Source organism: Protopterus annectens, chromosome 4.part1, assembly GCF_019279795.1.
Source record: "Protopterus annectens isolate FY-2018-M chromosome 4.part1, PAN1.0, whole genome shotgun sequence".
In the NCBI taxonomy this organism is placed as follows: domain Eukaryota; kingdom Metazoa; phylum Chordata; order Ceratodontiformes; family Protopteridae; genus Protopterus; species Protopterus annectens.
The window spans coordinates 513,978,536-514,001,600 of record NC_056734.1 but is presented as its reverse complement, the minus strand read 5'-3'; the positions used below and the strand labels follow the sequence as shown (position 1 = coordinate 514,001,600).

General features: G+C 44.4%; 1 protein-coding gene across 1 annotated transcript in view; it reads right to left on the bottom strand.

The window, feature by feature from the left end:
* The window catches only part of LOC122801243 (high density lipoprotein binding protein), a 1,918,659-nt gene that overhangs the window by 1,185,752 nt on the left and 709,842 nt on the right, over positions 1 to 23,065 (bottom strand). Inside the window, exon 12 of the mRNA XM_044070795.1 lies at positions 12,732 to 12,871. Coding sequence (XP_043926730.1) covers positions 12,732 to 12,871 — 140 coding nt within the window. The remainder of the gene's footprint in view (positions 1 to 12,731; positions 12,872 to 23,065) is intronic.

Here is a 23,065-nt window from a genome sequence, read left to right as displayed (position 1 = left end):
CAGTGAATACACTAGCATCTACATTTTATGGCAAGTGTACACAACTGTACTATGTTCTTAATGTTTCACTGTTGCAGTCATTACATTTGGGTAGAATTCCAAAGCTATGGTTGGGAGGCTGGAGCTAAACATTAGATGAGGTTATAAGGCCCTGCAGCACTGCAGTGGCAAAGCCTACCCTGGACTTAGAGTAGAGGCAAATGGTAATGCTTTGTAAAGGTGAGAACAGAACTCCAAGTAGCAGCCTCTAGAATGTCCTTGGTTGGTACTCCGAGAAAGGCTGCTGAAGTAGCTGCAGCTCTGGTGGACTGAAACCTAATGCCCCTTGGGCACAGATTTGCCATGGTGTACGTAGCAGAAATGGATGCAATGGCTTATCCACTTTGAAACTGTCTGCTTTGAAATAGCCTTTCCTTCTGGTCCTGCAGCATGACACTAGTAATTACTCAGTTTTTCTTAGAGCATTAGTCCTACTCAAGTAGAATCTTAGCTGTGTACGTCCAAGGAACGCAGAATTCTCTCTCCTTCATTCTGCGGATTTGGATAAAAAGTGAGCCACACTGGTAACCACCTTAGGCATAAAAGTAGGATGTGTCCTCAGACACCTTGTCTGGGTAAAATGATACAAGGCTCTACAGCCATGAGGGCCTGTAGTTCTGAAACTCTTCTTGCTGAAGTAAATGCTAGTAGCAAATAAATGCTAGTAGCAAAGCTGTCTTCCATAAGAACTTTATATCAACGGTAGCAACTGGTTCAAATGGAGGCAGGGTGAGCTTTTCCAACACATAATTGAGGTCCCATGCAGGCAATGGTGATCTTCTAAGCCGCCTTAACTTTGACTCCTTTAAGATACTGCTTCAGTAAAGCATGAGAAGACTTGTGGCTCTGAACTGTAATGAGCAGAAATGGCAGAGGCATGGAATCTGATTGACGAGAAAGATAGGCCTGTATCAAGCATCTCAGTTAAGTATTGTAATATCTGAAGAACATGTGGTTCTGCTTTATCAGTTCCTTGCGCTCGATTCCAAGCACAGAATCTCTTCCATTTGTCAGCAAAAGATTTAGTACTAGGCCTGCTGGCTTCCAAAATGGCATCCATCACAGCTTTACGGAGAGGTGTCATTTGTATGACTACCAGATTAGCCATGCTGCCAGGTTCAGAGTCTGTAGTTGATTGTGCAGGATCTGATTGTTTTGCTGGGACAGTAGTAGTGGTTTTTGAGGCAAGGTCCAAGCTGGGTATTGAGACAAGTTCCTTAGGAATGGGTACCAGTATTGGCTGGGCCAGTCCGGGGCAATTATCTTTGGCTTCTCTTGTCTGACTTAGGAGGACCTTGGGTAGAAGAGGCAGAGGAGGAAAGGCATAAACTGATTTTTACAACTGAAGGACAGGGCGTCCACTTTCCATGCTTGGCTGTGTTAAGTCCTTGGGCAGAATCTTTTCAGTTGACAATTTTGAGGAGAGGCAAATAGATTTACGTTTGGGCTCCCCCATTTCTCTGTTATCATTCTGAAGACTTGTGGATTTAGTTTACACTAGTGAGGATCCATAAGGTTTCTGCTTAAATAGTCTGCCAGAGTGTTTTGTTTTCCTGGCAGGAATTGAGCTTGAAGATTTATTTGGTAGGTCAAAGCTGTGTCCCACAGTGCCATGGCTAATCTGCATAGGGGGTATGTGTGGATGCCCCTTTGCTTGTTTATATACCACATGACTGTGGTGTTGTCCGTCTATCAATAGTTGTCCTGGATGAAGCAAGTCCTTGAAGGCTGTTAGGGCATTTTGAACAGCTAGCATCTCTGGTTGATAGGCAGATGCATTTGTTTGGTGCCCATATGCCCTGAATGCATCTTCCTGCCGTGCGGGCCCCCCAGGCATAATCTGATGCATCTGTTAAGGCTTGGCTGGCAGGGGGTAGAGTGAAGGGCCATCCCATGTTTTGGTGACAGGCCTCTGCCCACCATAGAAACTCCTGTTGCAGGCAGGGATTGAGAGGAATCGTTTCCAGACTGTGTGAATGTTGACTCCATAAACTTTTTAGGTACCATTGAAGTTTCCTCATATGCAGTCTTGCATATGGAATTAGTAGGATGCAGGATGCCATGAAGCCCAGAGCCTGCAGAATTTGTCTTACAGAAGACTGGGTTTTTGTTGCCATCAGTTTGAAGTAGTCAGTTGCCTTGGTTTGTCTGGCGTGAGGTAACCCACCTGGGCAGCTGTATTCAAGCTTGCACCCAGGAATGTTATCTTTTGAGAGGGTACCAGTTGTGATTTCTTTTCATTTATTGCGTACCCTACACATGTTAGAAGCCTTTTCACAAATGCCAGGTGTCACAGAAGAGTGTCCTTGTTCTCTGCTTGAATGAGACAGTTGTCCAAATAAGGATATATTCGAATAATTTTTTGTCTGCAAAATGCAATTACTGGTGCCAAGCACTTTGTGAAGACCCTGGGTGCAGTAGGTAAGCCAAAGGGCAGTGCAGAGAATTGGTAATGCATTAAGCCAGCCTTGAATCTGAGGCATCTTCTGCTCGACTGTCTTACTGGGACATGCAGGTATGCCTCTTAGGTCTAAAGTCACCAGCCAAGCATTCTTGCCCAGCATGGGCAGAAGCTGCTGCAAAGTGAGCATTTTGAATTTTGGAATGTCCAGGTATGTGTTCAAAATCGATAAGTCCAGTACTGACCGCCAGGCCTCGTCCTTCCTGGGTACCAAGAACAGCCTTGAGTAAAAATCTTGTCCTTTTTCCTGTTCTGGTACTGTCAGAATGGCCCCCATATCCGTGAGGGATGTAACCTGTTTGTGCCTCTGCCCATTGATTTTTTTGGCAGATCTGGCCAACCATTTGTCATTGGCAGAGTGTGGAAATGGAATCTGTATCCCTTTGATACAATGTTTAGTACCCACTTGTCCTGGGTTATTAACTGCCAATTCTGAGCAAAAGGTGCAAATTTTCCCCCTATGGATGCTGCCAAAAGTTAAGTGCTTGGTGTAGGCAGAGGGAAGTCATTGGGATTGCTTTCTGTAGGTTTGCGCTTTATCTCCTCCAGATTTGGAGGTGGATGCGCCCCACTGCTTAGACCTGTACGAGTCTTGATCCTGGTACCTGGAACCCTTAGGGCGTCTGGATTGACCCCTTTGAACTCTGACACAGGAAAGGACCAACTTTTTGTAGGCCAGTGTTCACTGAATCTTGGTGGCTGCACTTGTAAGAAATCTTCAATAGTTTGCATAGAATTAGCTTTCTCTTCCATTTTCTTTAAAACCTCTCCTGCCTCAATACCGAACACAGAATCATGCTGTAAAGGTGCATCTAGCAATTTAGCTTTAACATTATCAGGCAAATTCTGTTCCTTTAACCAGGCATGCCTCCTAATCACAGATCCAGTAACTGCGGCCCTGCAGGAGGACTCAAGAATCAAAACCACATTGCTAAGTATGCTTTCCAACTTGTTCAGCTGCATGCAATTCCTGCAATTCTTTATTTTCTGCACATTTTGAAATCAATATTTTCCGTTTCAGCAATCCCGTAACATGTTGTTGGCACTTAAGCATATGAAATTTAATATTTAATGCCCCGATTGCCAAGGTTGCAGATGTATAAACCTCCCCCCCCATCTGTCCAGTGCCCTAGAATCTGTCAGAGTGAGTAGGGTTTTTTGCTGTTGAGGCCTTAACTCCTTCGGACCCTGTGAAATAGTTTCAGGATCAGCAGCAGGGTTTCTAAATAAAAATTTATGTGAGTCAGGGACTCAATATCAGTCAGGCTTACTGGGAGCCGGAGGTAAGGAGTCAGGGGTCAAGCTCGACTCTGAACACATCATCCACAATGTCTAAAACAGGGGGAATGGCTAAAGGCTTGTGCTGAGGGAGAAGGAAATCCCCGAGCCTCTTGATTCTGAGAAGTCTTGACTCTCCCAGTGAAAATGCTCCCTCAAAGTACGCAAGGTTTCTCCAAATGAATAATCCTCAGGAGATGCAGATGGAATAGACTCCTCAGCATTAGAATCCCCATAGGGAGGTATAGATATTTCCTGATCAGAAGAAATAGAAACCTGATCTGAAGATTCATAATCAGTGTCTTGCCTAGGCCTCTTATCTGGAGGGGGAATGGGTACCCCTGATCAAGGTAATAAGGTCTTCAGCCATTTTGATAATCTGTTTTTTAGGCATAGAGGCCTGTGCACGTGGCTCATGCTTCTGTTTTTTAGGTTAAGAAGTTGCTTTTGTCTTTTGTTTTGCAGCTGTCTGTTTGATGTACAAATGTTGAGGTCTGAATACACCCTCAGAAGCCAGTGCCTGCTCAGCAGCTCCAGACCTATCAGAGGGAGATGCATCTGTCGGTCCAATACCTTGAGTAGCTAGCGGGATGCTGGACTCCACATGGGTGTCGGTAGAAGCCTGTGACTCAAAGGTAGCGGTTATCAGGGGCTGCGAAGGCACCTCACCGAGTACCAGCGACTGGCTTAGAAGCTTAGTAATCGGTTTTGGATCTCAACTGCCTTTCTCTGCCCCTTTCTTTGCATTTTTTATGAACTCCGGTAGTCTAATTGCTATCCAACATTTCTGGGTAGTTAAAGCAGTTTCCAAAATACTTTGATGCAAAAATATACCAACGCTTAATAGTGCGTTGGTTAAATCTAGCACAAAACAGACAGTCAGGCACATTGTGATCAGGGCCTAGGCAAGGAATACAGTATAAATGGAAATCCTTATGAGGTACTTACTTTCCACAAGTAATGCAATTAACTTTTTCTGACATGGGTAAACAGCAAGAAAAAAAAGTTTCCCCATCGGGGTACTTGGTTTTAGTGAAGACTTCGGTTCTGAAACTCAAACTCGAATATTTCAGTAGTTGGCCAACCGGCACTTGCGAAATGCTTCGGGCACCGTGCGGCAAGAAAGACTGAAGAAAATGGCATCGGCTGCATGTGTTATACCCCTGACGACCTGGCGTCATGGAAGAGAAGACAGCAACCGACACAGGACCCAAGACTTTGGAATTCAGGCCGACTTGAGGGCAAAACCTGCCAGCAGATTACCCAAATGTAATGACTGCAACAGTGAAACACGAAGAACATCAGGGGGTAGGAGGGTGGGACTGAATACTACAGAGAAGAGAAGGACATCTACGGTTATGGTAAGGTCTTACACAACTATTCTGATGCTGCAGTATTCATAATTGTAGGGAGAGTACCAGTATGATCTTGGGAGGAAGCGTTTCCATGGTCCAGGAGACCATGACGGTTCTGGCAAAACCAGCTGTAGCAGGGGATGCCATGTCCAGCTTGGAGTATTTGGTGAAGGTGTGCACTGAGGTCCAAGTGGCTGCCTCTAAAATAGAAGGGGAATCAATGCCTTTGAGGAAAGGCTAAAGAGGGAGCTGCTCTGGTGGAATGTGGTTTGATACTGCCTGGTTAGGTTTTCCCAAGGTGGGAGTAGCAGCAGGAGATGGACAGAGATCCATGAGGCAATGGTTTTGCTTAAAAACAGCTTTCTTTACTGCTCTGGGATGGAAGGAAACAAACTGTTCTGATTTCCTGATGTCTGGTTTTGTCTAAATATCTTAGTTGTCTGTGCACGTCCAGAGAGTGAAGGGTCCTCTTTGAAACAATTTGAGGATGGGGGTAGAAGACAGGCAAGTTAATGGTTTGACTCAACGAGAGTTCATTAACTACCTTGGGCATGGAGGGATTGGTCTGTAGCACCACTCTGTCCCTGTGAAATACTAGGTAGGGGGATGTGGCCATCAGGGCTTGGATCTCCTGAACCCTCCTGGCGGATGCAAGGGCCACAAGCAGAACTGTTTCGAATGTACAAAATTTCAGAGAAGCAGAATGTGCAGGTTAAAAAGGAGATGGTGGCTAGCTTTTCCAATACAAAAAATGGGGGTTCAATGTGGAGGACTCCTCAGAGTTTGACTTCCAGTCTGGATGCCAGGGGAGGTGAGACGGGCAGAGATGGCAGACAAGTGGACTTTGATAGAGGAACATGTCAGTCCTGTTTGCAGTAGCTCACACAAGTAGGACAGAACCCTAGGGATGGAGTTAGTGAGGGGGTCTAGTTTGTTCCTATGACACCAATTGGAGAACCTGAGCCATTTAGCCATGTAGTTTCTCCTAGTGCCAGGATTTCTGGCCTCCTGCAGAACATTATGTCCTCTGAGAACATTATGTCCTCTGAGTAAAGGAGTCTGTAAGGGGAGTCTGTAAGGGGATCAGGATTCTATCACCCACAAGGTCAGTTTTAGATTGTTCACCTGCAGGTGTAGCAGGACCCACCTTGTTCTGTGTGAGCAGGTCTATCCAGTGGGGTAAACCTGTGGCGATTGCCCTTGGCTAGAGAAAAAAGGAGGGGGAACCAATGCTATCTTAGCCAAAAAGGGGTCGCCAGTAGGATTTTTGGTTTGTCCCTCTGAATTTTCAGGACTTACTGGATCACAGTGTAAGGGGGGATGGTGTACAGGAACCCCCCCCCCCCATGAAAAAGAGAAGACTTCCACCTTCCATGCTTGTGGGTGTGGTTTCCTTGTTCAGTAACTGGATACCTGCCTGTTTAGGGAAGCAGAGAGGTCTGCATGTGGAATACCCCACCTGTGTATAAGGTCCAGGAAAACCTTCTGTAGCATCCATTCGGGGGCTGACGTTCTTTTGAGTGCGTCTGCCATCACATTTGGTTGAGAGGGGATATACCTGGCCAACAAGTGTACTCTGAGGGAGTCTGCTAGGTTCCAAATCTGAATGGCCAGTCTACATACAGGGTAAGACCTGGTCCCTCTGTTTATGTACCATAGAACTATCATGTTGTCAGATTATCTTTAAGGTTCCAGGCAGGACAGAGGGTTGGAACGTTAGTAGGGCTAACAGCAAGGCTATCATTTCCTTTATGTTGACGTGGTCTTTTACTCAGAGTGGACCATTTGCCTTGTACTGAGAGGTGTTTTGTTTGCAACACTGCCCCCCATCCCAGGACTGAAGCAGTGGTGTAAAAGCACTGAAGTGGGGCTGGGGTCTGACAGTGGGGCCCTGGGTTGGTCTGTATTGCAATTAACCACCATTGGATCGCCCTCTTTACGCAAAGGAGGAGAGGGAGGGGCACGTCCAAGAGTTGGGAATGTTGGGTCCATAGATTTAGTACCCACTGAATTTTGCGCATGTTTAGTCTTGCCAAAGGCAGCATGTTTATCAGGGATGCTATGTGGCCTAATAGTTTCAGAAATTCCCCGAGCTGTCAGAAAGGTTCAGGAAAGGACCTGGTTGAAGTACAGACAGGGTTCCTGAATCTTCTGGTCCAGTATGAAGGCTTTCATGCAGTCTCTGCATAGTCTGCATCCCAGAAAAATAATGTTCTGAGAAGGAGTCGGGCGAGACTTTTCTGCACTTACAGTAAATCCCTGAAGACAGAGTGTATGACATCTGCTGCAAATGGAGTAAGAGCTGGTGGTCTTTGTGCATGATGAGGTCATCTAGGTAGGGATACATTTGTATACCCTGTGTCCTGCAATGGGCAATGAAGGGGTCTAGACACCAACACTCTGGGGGCTGTAGATGGACCAAACGGCAAAGCAGAGAATTGAAAATGGCAGGAGCCTATAGAGAATGAGGAATTTCCTGTAATCCGGATGAATGGGGATGTGTAGATAGGCATCCTTGAAATCTAGAGCCAGCATGAAGGCTTTGGGGTGGGGTGGGGATAAGAGGCAGAATAGATAAGGTTATCATTTTGAAGCTGGGTATGAGAAGGAAAAGACTGATAAAAGAAATATCCAGGATAGGTCTCCAGGGATCCTCTTTCCTGGGGACCAAGAACATTCTGGAGTAGAACCCAGAATTCTTTTGAGGGGTGGGAACTGGTTCTATAGTGCTTTGCTGTAGGAGTTACTGAATAATGGGAGGGAATAGGTGAATCTGTTTTTTGATGGTTGTGGAATGCCCTGAACGGGTGGGAGCATCTAACAAATCATGTAATATCCTCTCTGGATGATGAAGAAGACCCATCATTCTTTTGTAAGTTTCCACCAGGAGGGGAGGGACAAAGTGAGATGGAGGGATAGGCGAGTTTCTGGATGCAGGGTGGGTGAGTCACAGTGCAGGGGGCCTGGGGTGGTCAGGCCATCTTCGAAAGGGAGTGGCCAGAGATCTTTACAATCTTGGGGTAGAAATCTTTCTCTGCTGTCTACGTCCCTTGGATTCTGTGATGAGGGAAAGGATTCCCTTCGTACAAAGGCTGATTCCCTTTATACAAAGGCTGTTTTTTTGAGGGTAGTTTCTGAGATATCTAGGAATGGGGACACCAAAACACATTTTAGACTTTGCAACTCTTTTCCCCTCTCTTGGAGCAATATGAGGAGCTCAGCAGATGACTGTCCAAAAAGTGTCCTACTGTCTAGCGGAGCATCCAGAAGTTTAGTCTGAACATCCATGGGGAGGGGTTGTAGACAACCATGAATGCCGCTGCAATGATCCAGAAACAGCAGCTTTGGAAGCAGCTTCCACAGCATCATAGCTGCACTTGAGTGCCTGGTCACTTGTGATGTTGTGGAGAAGACAGTGAGTGATTATACTTTGGTGGGGGAGCCCTGGACCTCAGAAAGAAGGTTGGAGGCCTTAAAAATGGTATCAAGTACAAACCTTGCGTTGTGGGTAGTTCAGGGCACTAATGGCCAGAGTGGAAGATGTGTAGATCTTTTTACCTGTCCTGTCCATAAATTTACTGCATCAGTTGGGATAAAGAGCAGAGGAAGGAAGCTGTCTGGAGATCTTGTCTGCAGAAACAGCTACAACAGCTAGGTTCAGCAGGAGGGTTCTTATAAAAAAACTGGGTGCCCTGGGGGACCCTATAAAATCGGTCAGGTCATTTTGCTGCTGGAGGTTGGGAGTCAGGAGAATGAAGCAGCTAACAATGCATTTTAAAATGCAGGTAGTACAGGGGGGACAGCTGAGGAAGGTAGTACAGGGGGGACAGCTGAGGGAGCAGGCTGCTCCATTTGCAGAAGGTCAAAGTATCTTTTCTTAGAATCTGAGACCTCAGAAGCTTGCCACGTGGAAGTGTTCCTTCATGAGGGAGATAGTATCCCCAAAACTAAATTCTTCCTCTGGGGAGTCTGAAGAAATAGTCCTCTTCATCTTGAGTAATAAACTCCTTGGGGGATTCAATTTGAGTCTTATAAGAGAAGAATTTCTCAGAGGATGAATCTTCCTCCTCAGACACATGGGTTGGCTGAGGAGCAAGTAGGTGGGAGTTGCTGGGACTGTTAGGCCAGAAAAGCCTTAGAGGCTTTGGGAAAAGGATTCCCAGCCTGACATCTAAGAGGGTTCAATGTGTTTGGACTTCTCAGTTTCCTTTTCAAGGATGTGGTAAACAAGGGAGAAGCAAACGTCAGCCTAGCAAGAGGAGGAACAGGGGCCTCCGAGAAGTTGAGCCATGGTTCCCCTCCACGAGACTCTGATGGCTGAAATACCTCAGCAGACATACCTTGCGTATCCCACACCCCGGCTTCCACTGTGGTTCCCGGGCCTTCTAGGGAGACTGACTGAACTGACTCCAGGTCTGCTATCGCCTCTACAGCCGGGTCGGACGCCTGAAGTGCAACCTGCAAATTCAGGCCCAAGCTTCTTTGCCTTCTTCTGAGGCGGCTCATCAGATGGGCCTACTCCTCCCTCCATGCCCAATGTCAAATGCCCGAGACCCTGATTCTCGAGGTAAAGATTTAAAGCCACTAGTCAGCTACGAAGTGTTTTGGGGACAAACGACTTGCAGACAGAACAGGATGTATGGGTCATGGGCCTCACCTAGATAGAACACACTTATCCGTGTGCATCTCCCACAAGCACACTTCCCTTTCCTAGCTGACATGCAAGTCTAAAAAGACAAGCAAAACAATTAAAAAAAAACAGTTTGCACTTATCTGAAAGCCTGGTCTCGATACTCGAAATTGTAGTAGTCTGATAAAACGTGAAGTAAGGAAAAACTGGCGAATGGGCGTCCGATCACTGCAGCAGAAATTGAGGGTACACACAGACGTCACCTTTATACCCAATGCCAGTTTATGGCCCTCGTAAGCAGACATCACACTTACCCTTCCAAGACAAAGACTTTGGTATACAAGCCGGACAGTGGCACTGCAAGCAGCTACTCCCTAATGTTATGAATACTGCATCAGAATAGGACATACAAGATTATTCTCTGCAACAAACTGCCCTATTTAAGTCCTCCTACCACTCCTTTGTCACTTAAAAATTGGGCTACAATTCCTCCTGTTATTCTTGTCACTGCTCCATCCCCAACTGCACTGTTTTCTTGCACTTTTTTCACTCTGATCCTTTCCTATAAATGGCATCAGGTTTACAGGGATAGTTGCATTTTTGGCACAGGAGCATAAAGCAATTTGAGCATTTTAGCCTTAAATTCCCTACACATTAACTCCCAATCCAGGGAAGCATCAACTGTGCATTACGTTTTTTAAGTAAGGGTTGCAACATTAGTCAAGCATGCAATTTTATGAAAAGCCTGTGTCTGTGGCTTTAAATGTGGCATCTTCTGCAACACATCTGGTAGAATGTTTAGACACAGCTGTAGCTGTTAGAGTTCCAACAAACTGGGCCTAAAGTCCAAGTCAGATCTCCCCAGTTGGCTGCCCCATAAGGTCCACTACTGGTCAAAGTTGGGCAATCAAATGTCCTGGAGTACAAAACTTTTTGCAAAACTTATCCAGGCCTCTGATTTACCAATGGTTCCTCTCTTCCCCATATTCAGGATCTCTTCAATAGGGAAGATGGACCTGGCTTATAAGGCCTTGCTGAAAAGATTACACCCTCTCCTTCAGTAATAATTTAAGTGTTCCTCTATTCCCCTAATGACTGAGCATCTGAAAAAAGGTCCTGTGAGCAGTCTTGTCCATACAAAAGTGCTTAGGCACTGGCCTTCATGGGATGGCCTCTGAAGGCTCAGAGGATAAGGAAGAAAGGACAGGCAGTTTGAGGGATACTAATCCAGTGACTGGATATCAGTAGCATCTTTGAGTTTCCAGCTTGCTTTTTACTCTTCCTTGGGTAAAACTTTAAAGGAGAGAGAGGTCAGCCGACAACATGGCTTATTGTACTACAGCCTGCAGTGTTTACACCGAGGTACAGGCCAGTGCATGAAGCCTTGAGAGGTTTAAGATTGAACCTCCGAGAAACAATTCAACATCCTTCTGCACCTGGACAAAAAAAAAGATTATAGCTACCATGGTAGCCTCTAAAGAGATCTGCCAAGGTTTGCTAGACATAACTCTCAATACAATCAAAGTTAATTCATTATAAAGAAAAAATCTGTTGCAAACTTGCTTGAGCTCCAGCTGGATTCATACATTTGGGGCAAGCGAATATGAAATCTACAAATAAAGTGCAGGCAGAAATCCCAAACTCCCAGATTCAGTATTTTAGTTACAAATGCAGGGGTGTTCTGCAGGTATCAGCTTACACTCCACAATGGTGACTTCTGCTCTCACATCCCACTAGATTAGCATATAAAAATAATCCAATGTGTCTGAAGCAATAACGGGCTCAGATAATGACGACTACTAAGTGATCCAAGGAGACTGTAGGAAGAGTGGGAGGGAAGGACGAGAGTGAAACAAAACCCATGGTCCCTAACGCAATTTCTAAGCGAACGCTAGGGGATGAGAAACCCAACTACATGCACTACTGCCAAAATGGTTACAAGTTCAAAGACAGGGGAACTGCTCTACCTCAGGACTCCCAACACAGCAACAGCCAGCCAGCACCTAGCCTACGTTCTTGGACAGAAGTGTCAGCTCTGCTTTTCTGCCAAGTAGCTTTCCATCTGAAAGTTTACGTGATACGACACAAGGAGGCTGTCAAAATGGCCAACTTCAATGGAGGAATCTTTGGCCAATACTCTACCTCCTCTGTCTCAAGGTTCCTGGCTGGCCCTGCATGAGGATTTCCTTTCTGACCCTTACACTGACTTCACTCTACTGTCATGATTTTGCTAGTTTCCTTCTACCCATGCCTTCCTGTTACAGTCAGCGACTCTTTGGTACTTGTTTGAAAAGTGCCAATTACCTAGATGAGAGTTCTGGTTACAGAACTTTTTTGACACTCAAAATGTATTATGTTCTCCTTTATCAAACATAGGGAACTTTCATGTATAGCAAATCAGAACCCATGACAAAACCCAAACTGCAGAGGCAGTAAAGAAAGGGGGTGGTGTGGGGCCAAGCACACCCTCCTCACATTAGTGAGGTCATGACTTGCACTTGTATAGGACTACATTGTCAAAGTATATTGACACAGAGCTCGGGATCCGCATTACCCTCTACATCTGGAAATATCTTTAGTATACAAATGACATAATTACCACCTAAAGTACTCATTTACTTTCCCAAAATGGATACTGACCACTCAAAGCTTGATTTTCCTAAGAAAACTTAACATGAAGTATCCTGCTGTATTTTGACCATTCTATTTTGCTTCATGCTGATCCTCAGCAACACAGCAAGAGAATGCAAATCTCAAACCTCAATGATTGTACAAAAATAAATCAAGCAGCTCCATCTCAGATGCACAAGTGCTACCAACATGACTGATGCTTCTAAAAACCTGTCAGATAAAGCACAAACTGGCAGATTCCACCCTTCTTAAAAAAAAAAAAAAAAAAGTTCAGATTTACCAAAAATTTTTCTACAAAGCACAAGTGCACACTGTTCCAATATATGGTACAACTCACCATCCGCGACGCCAGCTCTAGCAGTTCTTTCTTGGCCTCCTGGACCCCCTGTGGATCTCCTTCTATACGGATAAGGTTACTCTTTTCATTGTCTGGTGGAATCCGTACAGATACCTTATACTGTTCTTTGATCCGGTTAACTAGTAAGACAAAGGGAAACTAGTAAGAAGTTTTCAAAATCCACCACCAAATCATATCACACGCTTGCCTTCAAAACACAGTCAATGCTTGCCTTCAAAACACAGTCAATGCTTGCCTTCAAAACACAGTCAATGCTTGCCTTCAAAACACAGTCAATGCTTGCCTTCAAAACACAGTCAATGCTTGCCTTCAAAACACAGTCAATGCTCGCCTTCAAAACACAGTCAATGCTCGCCTTCAAAACACAGTCAATGCTCGCCTTCAAAACACAGTCAATGCTCGCCTTCAAAACACAGTCAATGCTCGCCTTCAAAACACAGTCAATGCTCGCCTTCAAAACACAGTCAATGCTCGCCTTCAAAACACAGTCAATGCTCGCCTTCAAAACACAGTCAATGCTCGCCTTCAAAACACAGTCAATGCTCGCCTTCAAAACACAGTCAATGCTCGCCTTCAAAACACAGTCAATGCTCGCCTTCAAAACACAGTCAATGCTCGCCTTCAAAACACAGTCAATGCTCGCCTTCAAAACACAGTCAATGCTCGCCTTCAAAACACAGTCAATGCTTGCCTTCAAAACACAAATATTTTAAATGACCTAGTTGGGCAGCACAAATGTTAGATGGCACCTACATATGTGCTATTGACCTCTTGATATCAGTTTGATTCTAGCATCAAAAATATACTGGTGCAGAACAACTTCTGGTGCAGAAAGCCAAGACAAATAGCACCAATCCCTACTTCCAACAATTTCATTTAGGCACCGGAATGGTTGCCTGTAGAAATAAGTTAGAATAAAACACATTTCAGATAAAAGTAACTTACAATGGTAACTAATACTGCTCAAGGTCTCAAATATCCATAAAAATAAAATTCTAATTTTTTTTTTTTTTTTTTAAATATTGTCCATCTTCTGGAATATAACAGAATGTCACAACCCATATGCAAAGAACTTTGCTCTGTATACCACTGTGGTAAGAGGAAAAAAACATTGCATTACTACCAACAAAAACAAGTTATGTACTCACCATAATGTTCGATGCATGTAGTCCATCTCTCCTTACATTCTTACCAGTGGCTCCGACTCTGCCATACTCTAGCTCAAAGTCTTCAATTAGCTCATGGCCAAGAGGTATCCCGTCATGCAACAGGTCTATTCCCCAGATCTTGTTTGCTGCAAGCTCACACACATACACACTAAGAACCCGAACAGAAAGGACTACTGACACCTAGAGACAATACCCTCCAGGTCATCCAGAAGGGGGAAGGAGGGAGGGTTAGTAAGAATGTAAGGTGAGATGGACTATACATCAAACATTATGGTGAGTACATAACTTCTTGATGTTATGTAGTCCAATCTCGCCTTCATTCTTACCAGAGGGACAGCATCCCTAGCACACCTTGATCTTGGGTGCCTCAGTGAAAAATACTCGAGCACTGTGGAACCAAAGGAAGATCTGCCTCTAGAGACCAGATCTAATTTGTAGTAACTAATAAAGGTATGAGGCGAAGCCCACATTGCTGCAGCACAAATCATCCATAGACATCCTAGCCTGAAAAGTAGTGGAGGTAGCCACAGATGGTGTAGAATGAGCCTTCACTTTAAAGGGTAATTCTTTGCCACTGGAAGCATAAATGACATGCAATCGGAGATCCAGCGAGACAAGGTTACCTTAGAAACTAGAACCCCAAGTCTAGTGTCTGAAAACGAGAAACTTTTGATCCGATTTCCTGAAATCTTTCGTCCTATGTAAATAGAAATGCAAATGTCTGAACATTCAGCTGATGAAACTTAAATTCTGCCTTGTTGGAGAATTCACGAAAAAACAGGCAACTCAATGGATTGGTTGCTAATGACAACAGAGGCAACCTTTGGAATAAAAGGGTTGGTTCTTAAGGAGACCCTATCCTTGTGAAACACCAAGTAAGGTGGTATGATCGATAATGCTTGGAGTTGAGTCCCGCCTAGCTGAAGTTATGGCTACCAAGAATACTATCTTCCATGACAAGAATTTAATGTCACACAGCTGCAGGCTCAAAGGGAGTGGAGGGAAGTTTCTGTAGTACAAAACTGAGGTCCCATGGCATGACTGGATCAAAGACTGGAGGTCGGAGTAACAATGTCCCTCTCATAAAAGCCCTACAAAGCCTATGAGCCATAAGGTTGGGCTCAATGTGAAAGGTAGAAATTGCTGCCAATTGCACTTTAATGGTTGCCACAGCTGAACCTTGACTAAACAGTTGAGAAAGCAATTCCAATATTGCAGAAATAGGCGCTGTATAAGGATCAATATGTTTCTCACAGGCCCAAATAGAAAATCTCTTCCACTGACTGGAATAAATCTTCCTGGTAGAAGGCTTGTGGAAAGATGACAGAATATGGACCACTTCCAGAGAAAAATCATGAAGCCTGACTAAGGACGGAACTGGTGCAGCCAAGCTGTCAACCTGAGGGTCTGGATGGAGGAATGGAACTGTCCTGACATACGACTCGATCTGGAACTGGGTCCAGAATCCAGGGCTTGTCCATTAGATAGGGTTGAAGGAAGGGAAGCCAAATCTGACGAGGCCAGTGTAGGGCAAGGAGGATCATTTTGCTCCCCACAGACTGCTTTCTGAATGACCTTTGATATCAGAGGTAATGGTGGAAAGGCGTAGAGAAGACCGGCGGGCCAATCATGAGCCAGAGCTTCCCTAGGTGTCTCCCCCTCTGGGGGAATAAGGGTGAAGTAACTGCTGCATTTGGCATAGAGGGGGCTGGCAAGTAGATCACAGCAAGGCTGACCCCCATCTGCAGAATATCTTCTCCGCAACATAGTTGTTCAGGGACCAATCATGAGGCATTAGGATAGCTCTGCTCAGCCTGTTGGCAAGCACGATGGACTTGCCCAGTATATGGGTTGCAAACTAGAAAGCATTGGGAAGACACTACCCACTGCCACACTCCTCTCTGCAAAGGGGGTATGATTTAGTCCCTCCCTGTTTGTTCAGGTACTACACCACCGACATGTCTGAGTGGATTGCAATTGTCCCTACAGGGAGAGAGCTCTGAAGTGCTTGCAACACTAATAGCACTGCTCTCATCTGCGAGACACTGATATGCAAATGGGTCTCGTGATCCTGCCATCCTCGCTCCGTGGGCTGCATGAGATCAGCCTCATGGAGGAGTTGGTAAAGGAATTTAGGGTAGACATCTGTGCATGGACCCTCTGTCATGGCATCAGAAAGGTTACCCTGTAGAGAAATCTTCTAGCTCTTTTATGAGCTCTCTCTGGAGCCTTGTAAAACGAGTCAAGTAGTTCAGCAACCAAAGTGTAAAGGCTGCCGAGGTAAACACGCCTTGCCTTGGACAGTCCTGCCAAGATAATGCCCCCCCCCACATGATCTGGGAGGCATCCATGGTCACTGTGGCAACTGCAGAAGATTGGACAAAGGGCTTTCCCACATTAAGATTGCTGGCCTGAAGCCATCAGCGTAGATCCCGCTTGCACGTGTCCGTAATCACAAAATGATGGGAGAGTGAGATGCTGCATTGACCACTGGGTGAAAAGCAGCCACTGAAAAACCCTCGTGTAGTCTGGCGAGGGGAACTAGCATCATCGTGGCAGCCATGGTCCACAACTTGAGGACCACTTTTGCCCTGACCTTCCTCAATGGTAGTAAGGCGTAGACATGCTGCGAAGGCAACAAGGCAGATTTTTTCCAATTTAGAGTAATTCCTAACTGTTGGCACAGTGCAATGGTGGCATCACTGGTCAGTAACAGTAGATGCCTGGTGGTGGCATAAAGTAGCCAGTCATCCAGGTACAGATGCACTTGGAATCTCTGACGTATCAAGTGAGCCGTTACCACTGCCATGCATTTGAACACACTTTGGGGGCTGTGGTGAGACCAAAGGGCAGAGCGCAAAACTGAAAATTACTGGCTGAAAGCTGGAAGGTTAATAACTTCTCGATGCCCTGTCCATTTTGATATGGTAGTAAGCATCTTTGAGGTAGATGGAGCACATCCACACATCCTTCCCTAACAGAGGGAGTATTGACTGTAAGGTGACCATGCGGAACTTGGACTTTTGTACATGAAGGTTCAATCGGCTGAGATCCAAGAATGGTCTCAGGTCCCCTGTTCTTTTCAGCACCAAAAATAATTTGGAGCAAGTCCCTAATCCTACTTGGTCTGTGTGGACAGGCTGGATGGCTCCCTTTGAAAGCAACTTTTTTTTATATCTAAAGTTGAGGAATCCCTGTGACTGGGTGGAACGTCTGGGATTCTCTTGCATAGCGGGGGAGGAGAAGGGAAGGGGATATGATAACCTCTAAAAATTATCTTTAATGCCCACTCGTCTTGGGTGACTTCTTGCCAAGCTCCTGGGTATAAAGAAATGCGACTCCTGACCAGCTCCAGAGATGCACAATCAGGCCTCCCTTCAGGAGCGCTGGTAGGGAGAACCACAAAAGGAATCCCGGTCCCCCTGGTTACGTGGGGCTCCTCTGCCTCTAGGGTGGCGTCTACCTGAATTTCCACCCCCTCCCCTGCCTCCGGAGGGGGAAATCACTGTGCGCCCTGAAAAAACCTCTGCAACTTCTTGAACCACATTTTCCCACCCTTCTGGCCCTTGGGGTAAGGTCTATAAGGCATGGAAAAACGGACTCCCACTGCAAACTCCTAACTGCTCGCACCTAGTGAGTGTCCTTCACCTTGGTTCCGAAAAAGGACGAATCAAATGGGGGCATTGGTGAACGTAGACTTGAAAGCCTCCGCGAAATTGCACATGCACATCCAGGAGCGTCTCCTAAGAGACTCCGGAACCCGCCGCCCTACTCGTGCAGTTGGCTGCATATATCAGCCTCATGGAGCTGGTAAGGGAATTTAGGGTAGACATCTCTGCATTGACCTGTGCCACGGCATCAGAAATGTTACCCTGTAGAGAAATCTCCTAGCTCTTTTAGGAGATCTCTCTGGAGCCTTGTAAAATGCATCAAGTAGTTCAGCGACCGCAGTGTAAAGGTCGCTAAGGTAAATGCACGCTTCTCATACCTGTCCATAGCTCAGGACTCCTTGTTAGGTAGATGGACAGTATAAAGTTTCAGCAAGTTACTACTTGGTGGCCGCTGCCACCACCATGGCATCTACTGGAATGCCTTTAGATAGATTCTCCTTGTCAGAGGGGGCTGACAAAAACTTAGTGGGTCTCCTTGGGACCGGTTCCACAATGTCAGGAGGTTCCCCACACCTTTCGACAGACAAGATCTAATAGCTCATCAAAAGGGGGAGAAACCCAAGAGGCAGAGGGTTGAGACCCGAAAGCCTTCAGGAACACTAACTCATCAGAAGGTGATTTGGATGGCCAGCTGCCTCTCTGCTTCAGGATCTCCAGGATATCTGAAAAAAGATCTTCAGAAGATTACTTGGGGGACCCCCTCTGACTCCTCGAGGTCGTATCCGACGCGAGAAACTCATCCTGGGAGTAGAGGCGTTTCCTCTTACACAATCTTTCTGGCAGGCTCCTCTGGCAAAAACTCTGGGGAGAAGTCAGAAAGTTGAGGACCACTTGTGGAGGAATCCTGAGGCTTAGGGTCTCCGCTGTCCATGGATAGTGTGTGATCAAAGACAGACACCGGTGCTGGAGGGGACAGAGTATCGGTGCCATAGGATACAGCTGACAACCTGGACAGCACACTTCATAACCTCAAAGGCTGATCCTCCCCAGGCTCCGAAGGCCAACTAACTGAAGATGAAACATTAGTAGCCCTTGGTGCAGAGGAGATGAGGTCCAAGCACACTGGGGCCGAAGCATCAAGAGGAAGGCTCGGAAAAGATTATGATCCCGAGACCTCCCGCTCGGGTCCAACTGGAGAACAGTGAACCCTCAACCCCGTGGACAGAGCCGAACGGGTCAGAGCGGAAATCTGAACAGACAGGCCAGGCGAGGCTACTGGAACAGACCCAACGGTGCCCAATGGCACCAACAACTCTGGTTCCGAAGGCAGAGAAAGGCTTGGAGGAGGAACAACAAAGGATGAAGAGTCCATAAGCTCCGGAGCAGACTGGGTCGGAGCCAAAATCAATTTACCAACACATATGACTGAAGCAGTTTCTTCACCACCCTATCGACGTCCTCATCAGAAAGGGTCCTGGAAGACCTGGAAGATAAATAGTAAAAATCACACTAGTACTCCACAGCTATATCAAATATAAAAAATCATTAAAATATTGAAAGCTGCTTGTAAAGGCGTTTTCAGTACTTGAATTACCACCAAATAAATCCGTTCTTATAAAAAGAACACTGTTATTTTCAAAAACAGACAGTCGTGCTGCAGAAAATTAGCGAATGTGGCTTGTTTCAAAGAGAGTCTTCCAGTATATACAAATGAGCTACAATGCTAACAAGGTAAACGCCCAAAAAATGCAGATTTCTATTTTCATTAAAGTGAGCTTTGGCTTACTGTTGATGTTCCGAACTCACTCACAGGTGAAAACACTGCAAAGAACACTGGTTTTTGTTCGTTCTATTGAATACAAATTGTATTGCTCAACAGCATATTACATAAACGCATTACATAAACGCATCTTTAGACCAAAATACAAAAGCAAATATGCAAAGTGAGCTTTATAGTTTAATCCAACTCTCCAAACTCAATCCCAAAGGAAATGCTGCACAAAACACTGACTCCCTCTTCCATCAAGCACGGAACTGAAGACTTAATGTAAGTTATTATAGCCAAGATACTGAGCAACTGATGCAATGTTCCAATGAGTTCTATTGAACGCAAAATTATAACATCCCAAATACACAAATAAGCACTTTCGGAAATTCCTTTATCAGATCATACTGAATAGGGACACCATCACTCATATTTAAACAAAAATCTTAGCCAATGAAATTCAAAATTTAGAACACCTCCATGATGATTAGTATCATCCACTTCAGTTCTATAACACGCCTACCCTTCATCCAGTGGTAGGTCTTCTTGCTTTTAACATTGGTTTAAGCGGAATAATAGCATTAAGACCAGGGGCTCGGTCTGCAAGTTCACTATCCATTTGGTTTCACAAACTTCTGTTTTATTAGCTACATCACCTCTTAACACTTTCAGGTACACTTCCAATAACTTTTTCAGAAGCTAGGATTAGGGAATTCTAGTACATGTACCACCAAGGCATTATGAACATCTCCTCTTCTAATATCTCCCAAGTGTCTTAGTATTATTTTTCTAAAATTCTAGCTGGTTTTCCAACATAGAAACATGGGCATCCTTTGCAGGTGGCTAGACATTTTTAGTGACATGTGGCTTTGCAGTTAAAGGTGAAAACTATTCATTCCTGGACAATTGATGGTATTACTACTATCAATGTCTGCAGACAGAGCAGTTGCCACATTGACAGGTCCCCTTTCTCCCTACTACGGTCGGTTTCTGGAACCCTTCTTTCATGCATAACAGACGTTTAATGTTTTTATTTTTGTAACGATAGTGCGGATCATCTCCCACTATGGAAAATATTCTGGAATCTTGAGTAAGGATAGGCCAAAATGCATCAATTATTTCTCTTCTCTGTTTGTTCTGTAAGTGATGCATAGCAGTGTAAAAGGTAAAAGACGCCTCCTCTTGTCTTAAGCCATAGAACTCTATTTTCTGTGTAATGCAATCATATCCAAATCAATGTCTCTGAGCACCCTCGTATTCAGACTAACCTGTAAGTTAGTCACCTCTTGTTGAATCACAGATTTGTGTACATCTATTAATTCTTAGCATCTCATTCTTCATGATGTTGTTAGTAACATGTCTAGGATGCATGCTACTTTTATGGAGGTAGTGATTTCTCCATGTAGGTTTCCTATAAAGTGTAGTCTCTGTTCTTCCATCATGAGTTAATATAACACTGAAATCCAGAAAAATGACCTGTTCACGTGACACTTGACTGGTAAACTTAAAGAATGATGTGGTCTTGTTCACATATTGTTGAACAGAAAATGAGCTTCACTCCCTATCCAAAGGAGGAAAAGTTAATCTACAAAACGACCATAGAATTTCACATTCTGTAAACAAGGATTGTGCTCTACAAAACGACCATAGAATTTCACATTCTGTAAACAAGGATTGTGCTCACCAAGAACATATTGGCTTTCCCATCTCGAGAGGACAATATCCGCACAACTGTTGGCACATGGTGTGCCCATCGCGACGCCCCATCGTTGCCAATAAATAGAATTACCATAATGAAATGTTTGTGTCAAGTACAATTTCCAAAAGTGAGCACATTAAGTTGGCATGATCATCCCTGTTCGCTTCAATTACTTTTCTTATAGCTTCAACTCCGTCGTTAGGTATAGAAGTAAACAGACTAGTGATATCCATAGTAACCAATAGCAAATCTTCTCTTCCAGAGTTTCTAAAGCTAGTAATAACTTTTCCATAAAGTCATCCATGTCTCTAAGGACACTAGGAATTCTCAACAAAATCTGCTTGAGATCTTTCTCCACAAACAATGACATGGATTCAGTCAACCATCCTTGCCCTGATCCTATAGGTCATAAAGGTGGGTTCGAAGGATCTTTGTGTACTTTAGGTAATCCACTTAGAGGGGACACTAGGGTGTTCCACTTTGAAGTGATACTGCTCCTCTGTTATGCTACCCTCTATGAGCATAGAATACAGTACAGTTTTCTGGATTTAAATGTTATATTAACTCATGATGGAAGAATGGAGACTACACTTTATAGGAAACCTACATGGAGAAATCACTACCTCCATAAAAGTAGCATGCATCCTACACATGTTACTAACATCATGAAGAATGAGATGCTAAGAATTAATAGGAGATGTACACAAAACTCTGATTCAACAAGAGGTGACTAACTTACAGGATTGTCTACGAGTATGAGGGTACTCAGACATTGATTTGGATACGATTGCATTACACACAGAAAATAGATGGAGTTCTATGGCTCAAGACAAGAGGAGGCATCATTTACCTTTTACACTGCTATGTATCACTTACTGCACAGACAACAGACAGATAAGAGAAATTATTGATGCATTTTGGCCTATTCTTACTCAAGATTCCAGAATATGTTCCATAGTGGGAGATAATCCGCACTATAGTTACAAAAATAAGAAACATTAAACGTCTGTTATGCATGAAAGATGGGTTCCAGAAACCTACCATAGTAGGGAGAAAGGGGACCTATCAATGTGGCAACTGCTCTGCCTGCAGACATATTGATAGTAGTAATACCTTCAATCGTCCAGGAATGAATAGTTTTCACCTTTAACTGCAAAGCCACATAGGTCACTAAAAAAATGTGGTACATCTAGCCACCTGCAAAGGAAGCCCATGTTTCTATGTTGGAAAAACCAACCAGAATTTTAGAAAGAATACTACAACACTTGGGAGATCTTAGAAGAGGAGATGTTCATAATGCCTTGGCGGTACATGTACTAGAATTCCCTAATCATAGCTTCTTTTTTAAAGTTATTGAAAGTGTACCTGAAAATGTTGAGATATGTAGCTAATAAAACAGAAGTTTGTGAAACCAAATGGATAGTGAACTTGCAAGCAGACAGAGACCTTGGTCTTAATGCTATTATTCCGCTTAAACCAATGTTAAAAGCAAGAAGACCTACCACTGGATGAAGAGTAGGAGTGTTACAGAACTGAGAAGTTAAGTGGATGATACTAATCATCTTGGAGGTGTTCTATATTTTGAATTTCATTGGCTAAGATTTTTGTTTAAATATGAGTGATGGTGTCCCTATTCAATATGATCTGATGAAGGAATTTCCAAAAGCGCTTATCGTTTGTGTATTTGGGACATTAGAATTTTGTGTTCAGTAGAAGTCATTGGAACACTGCATCAGTTGCTCAGTATCTTGGCTACAATAACTGTTACATTGTTGAGTCTTCAGTTCCGTGCTTGACAGGAGTCAGCGTTTTGTGCAGCATGTTTCCTTCGTGATTGAGTTTGGAGAGTTGGTTTCAACTATAAACTCACTTTGATGCATACTTGGATTGTGTACTTGGGTCTAAAGATGCGTTTATGTAATATGCTGTTAAGCATTACAATTTGTATTCAATAGAACGAACAAAAGCCAGCGTTCTTTGCAGTATTTCACCTGTGAGTGAGTTCGGAACATCAACAGTAAGCCAAAGCTCACTAATGAAAATAGAACTCTGCATTTTTTGGGCGTTTA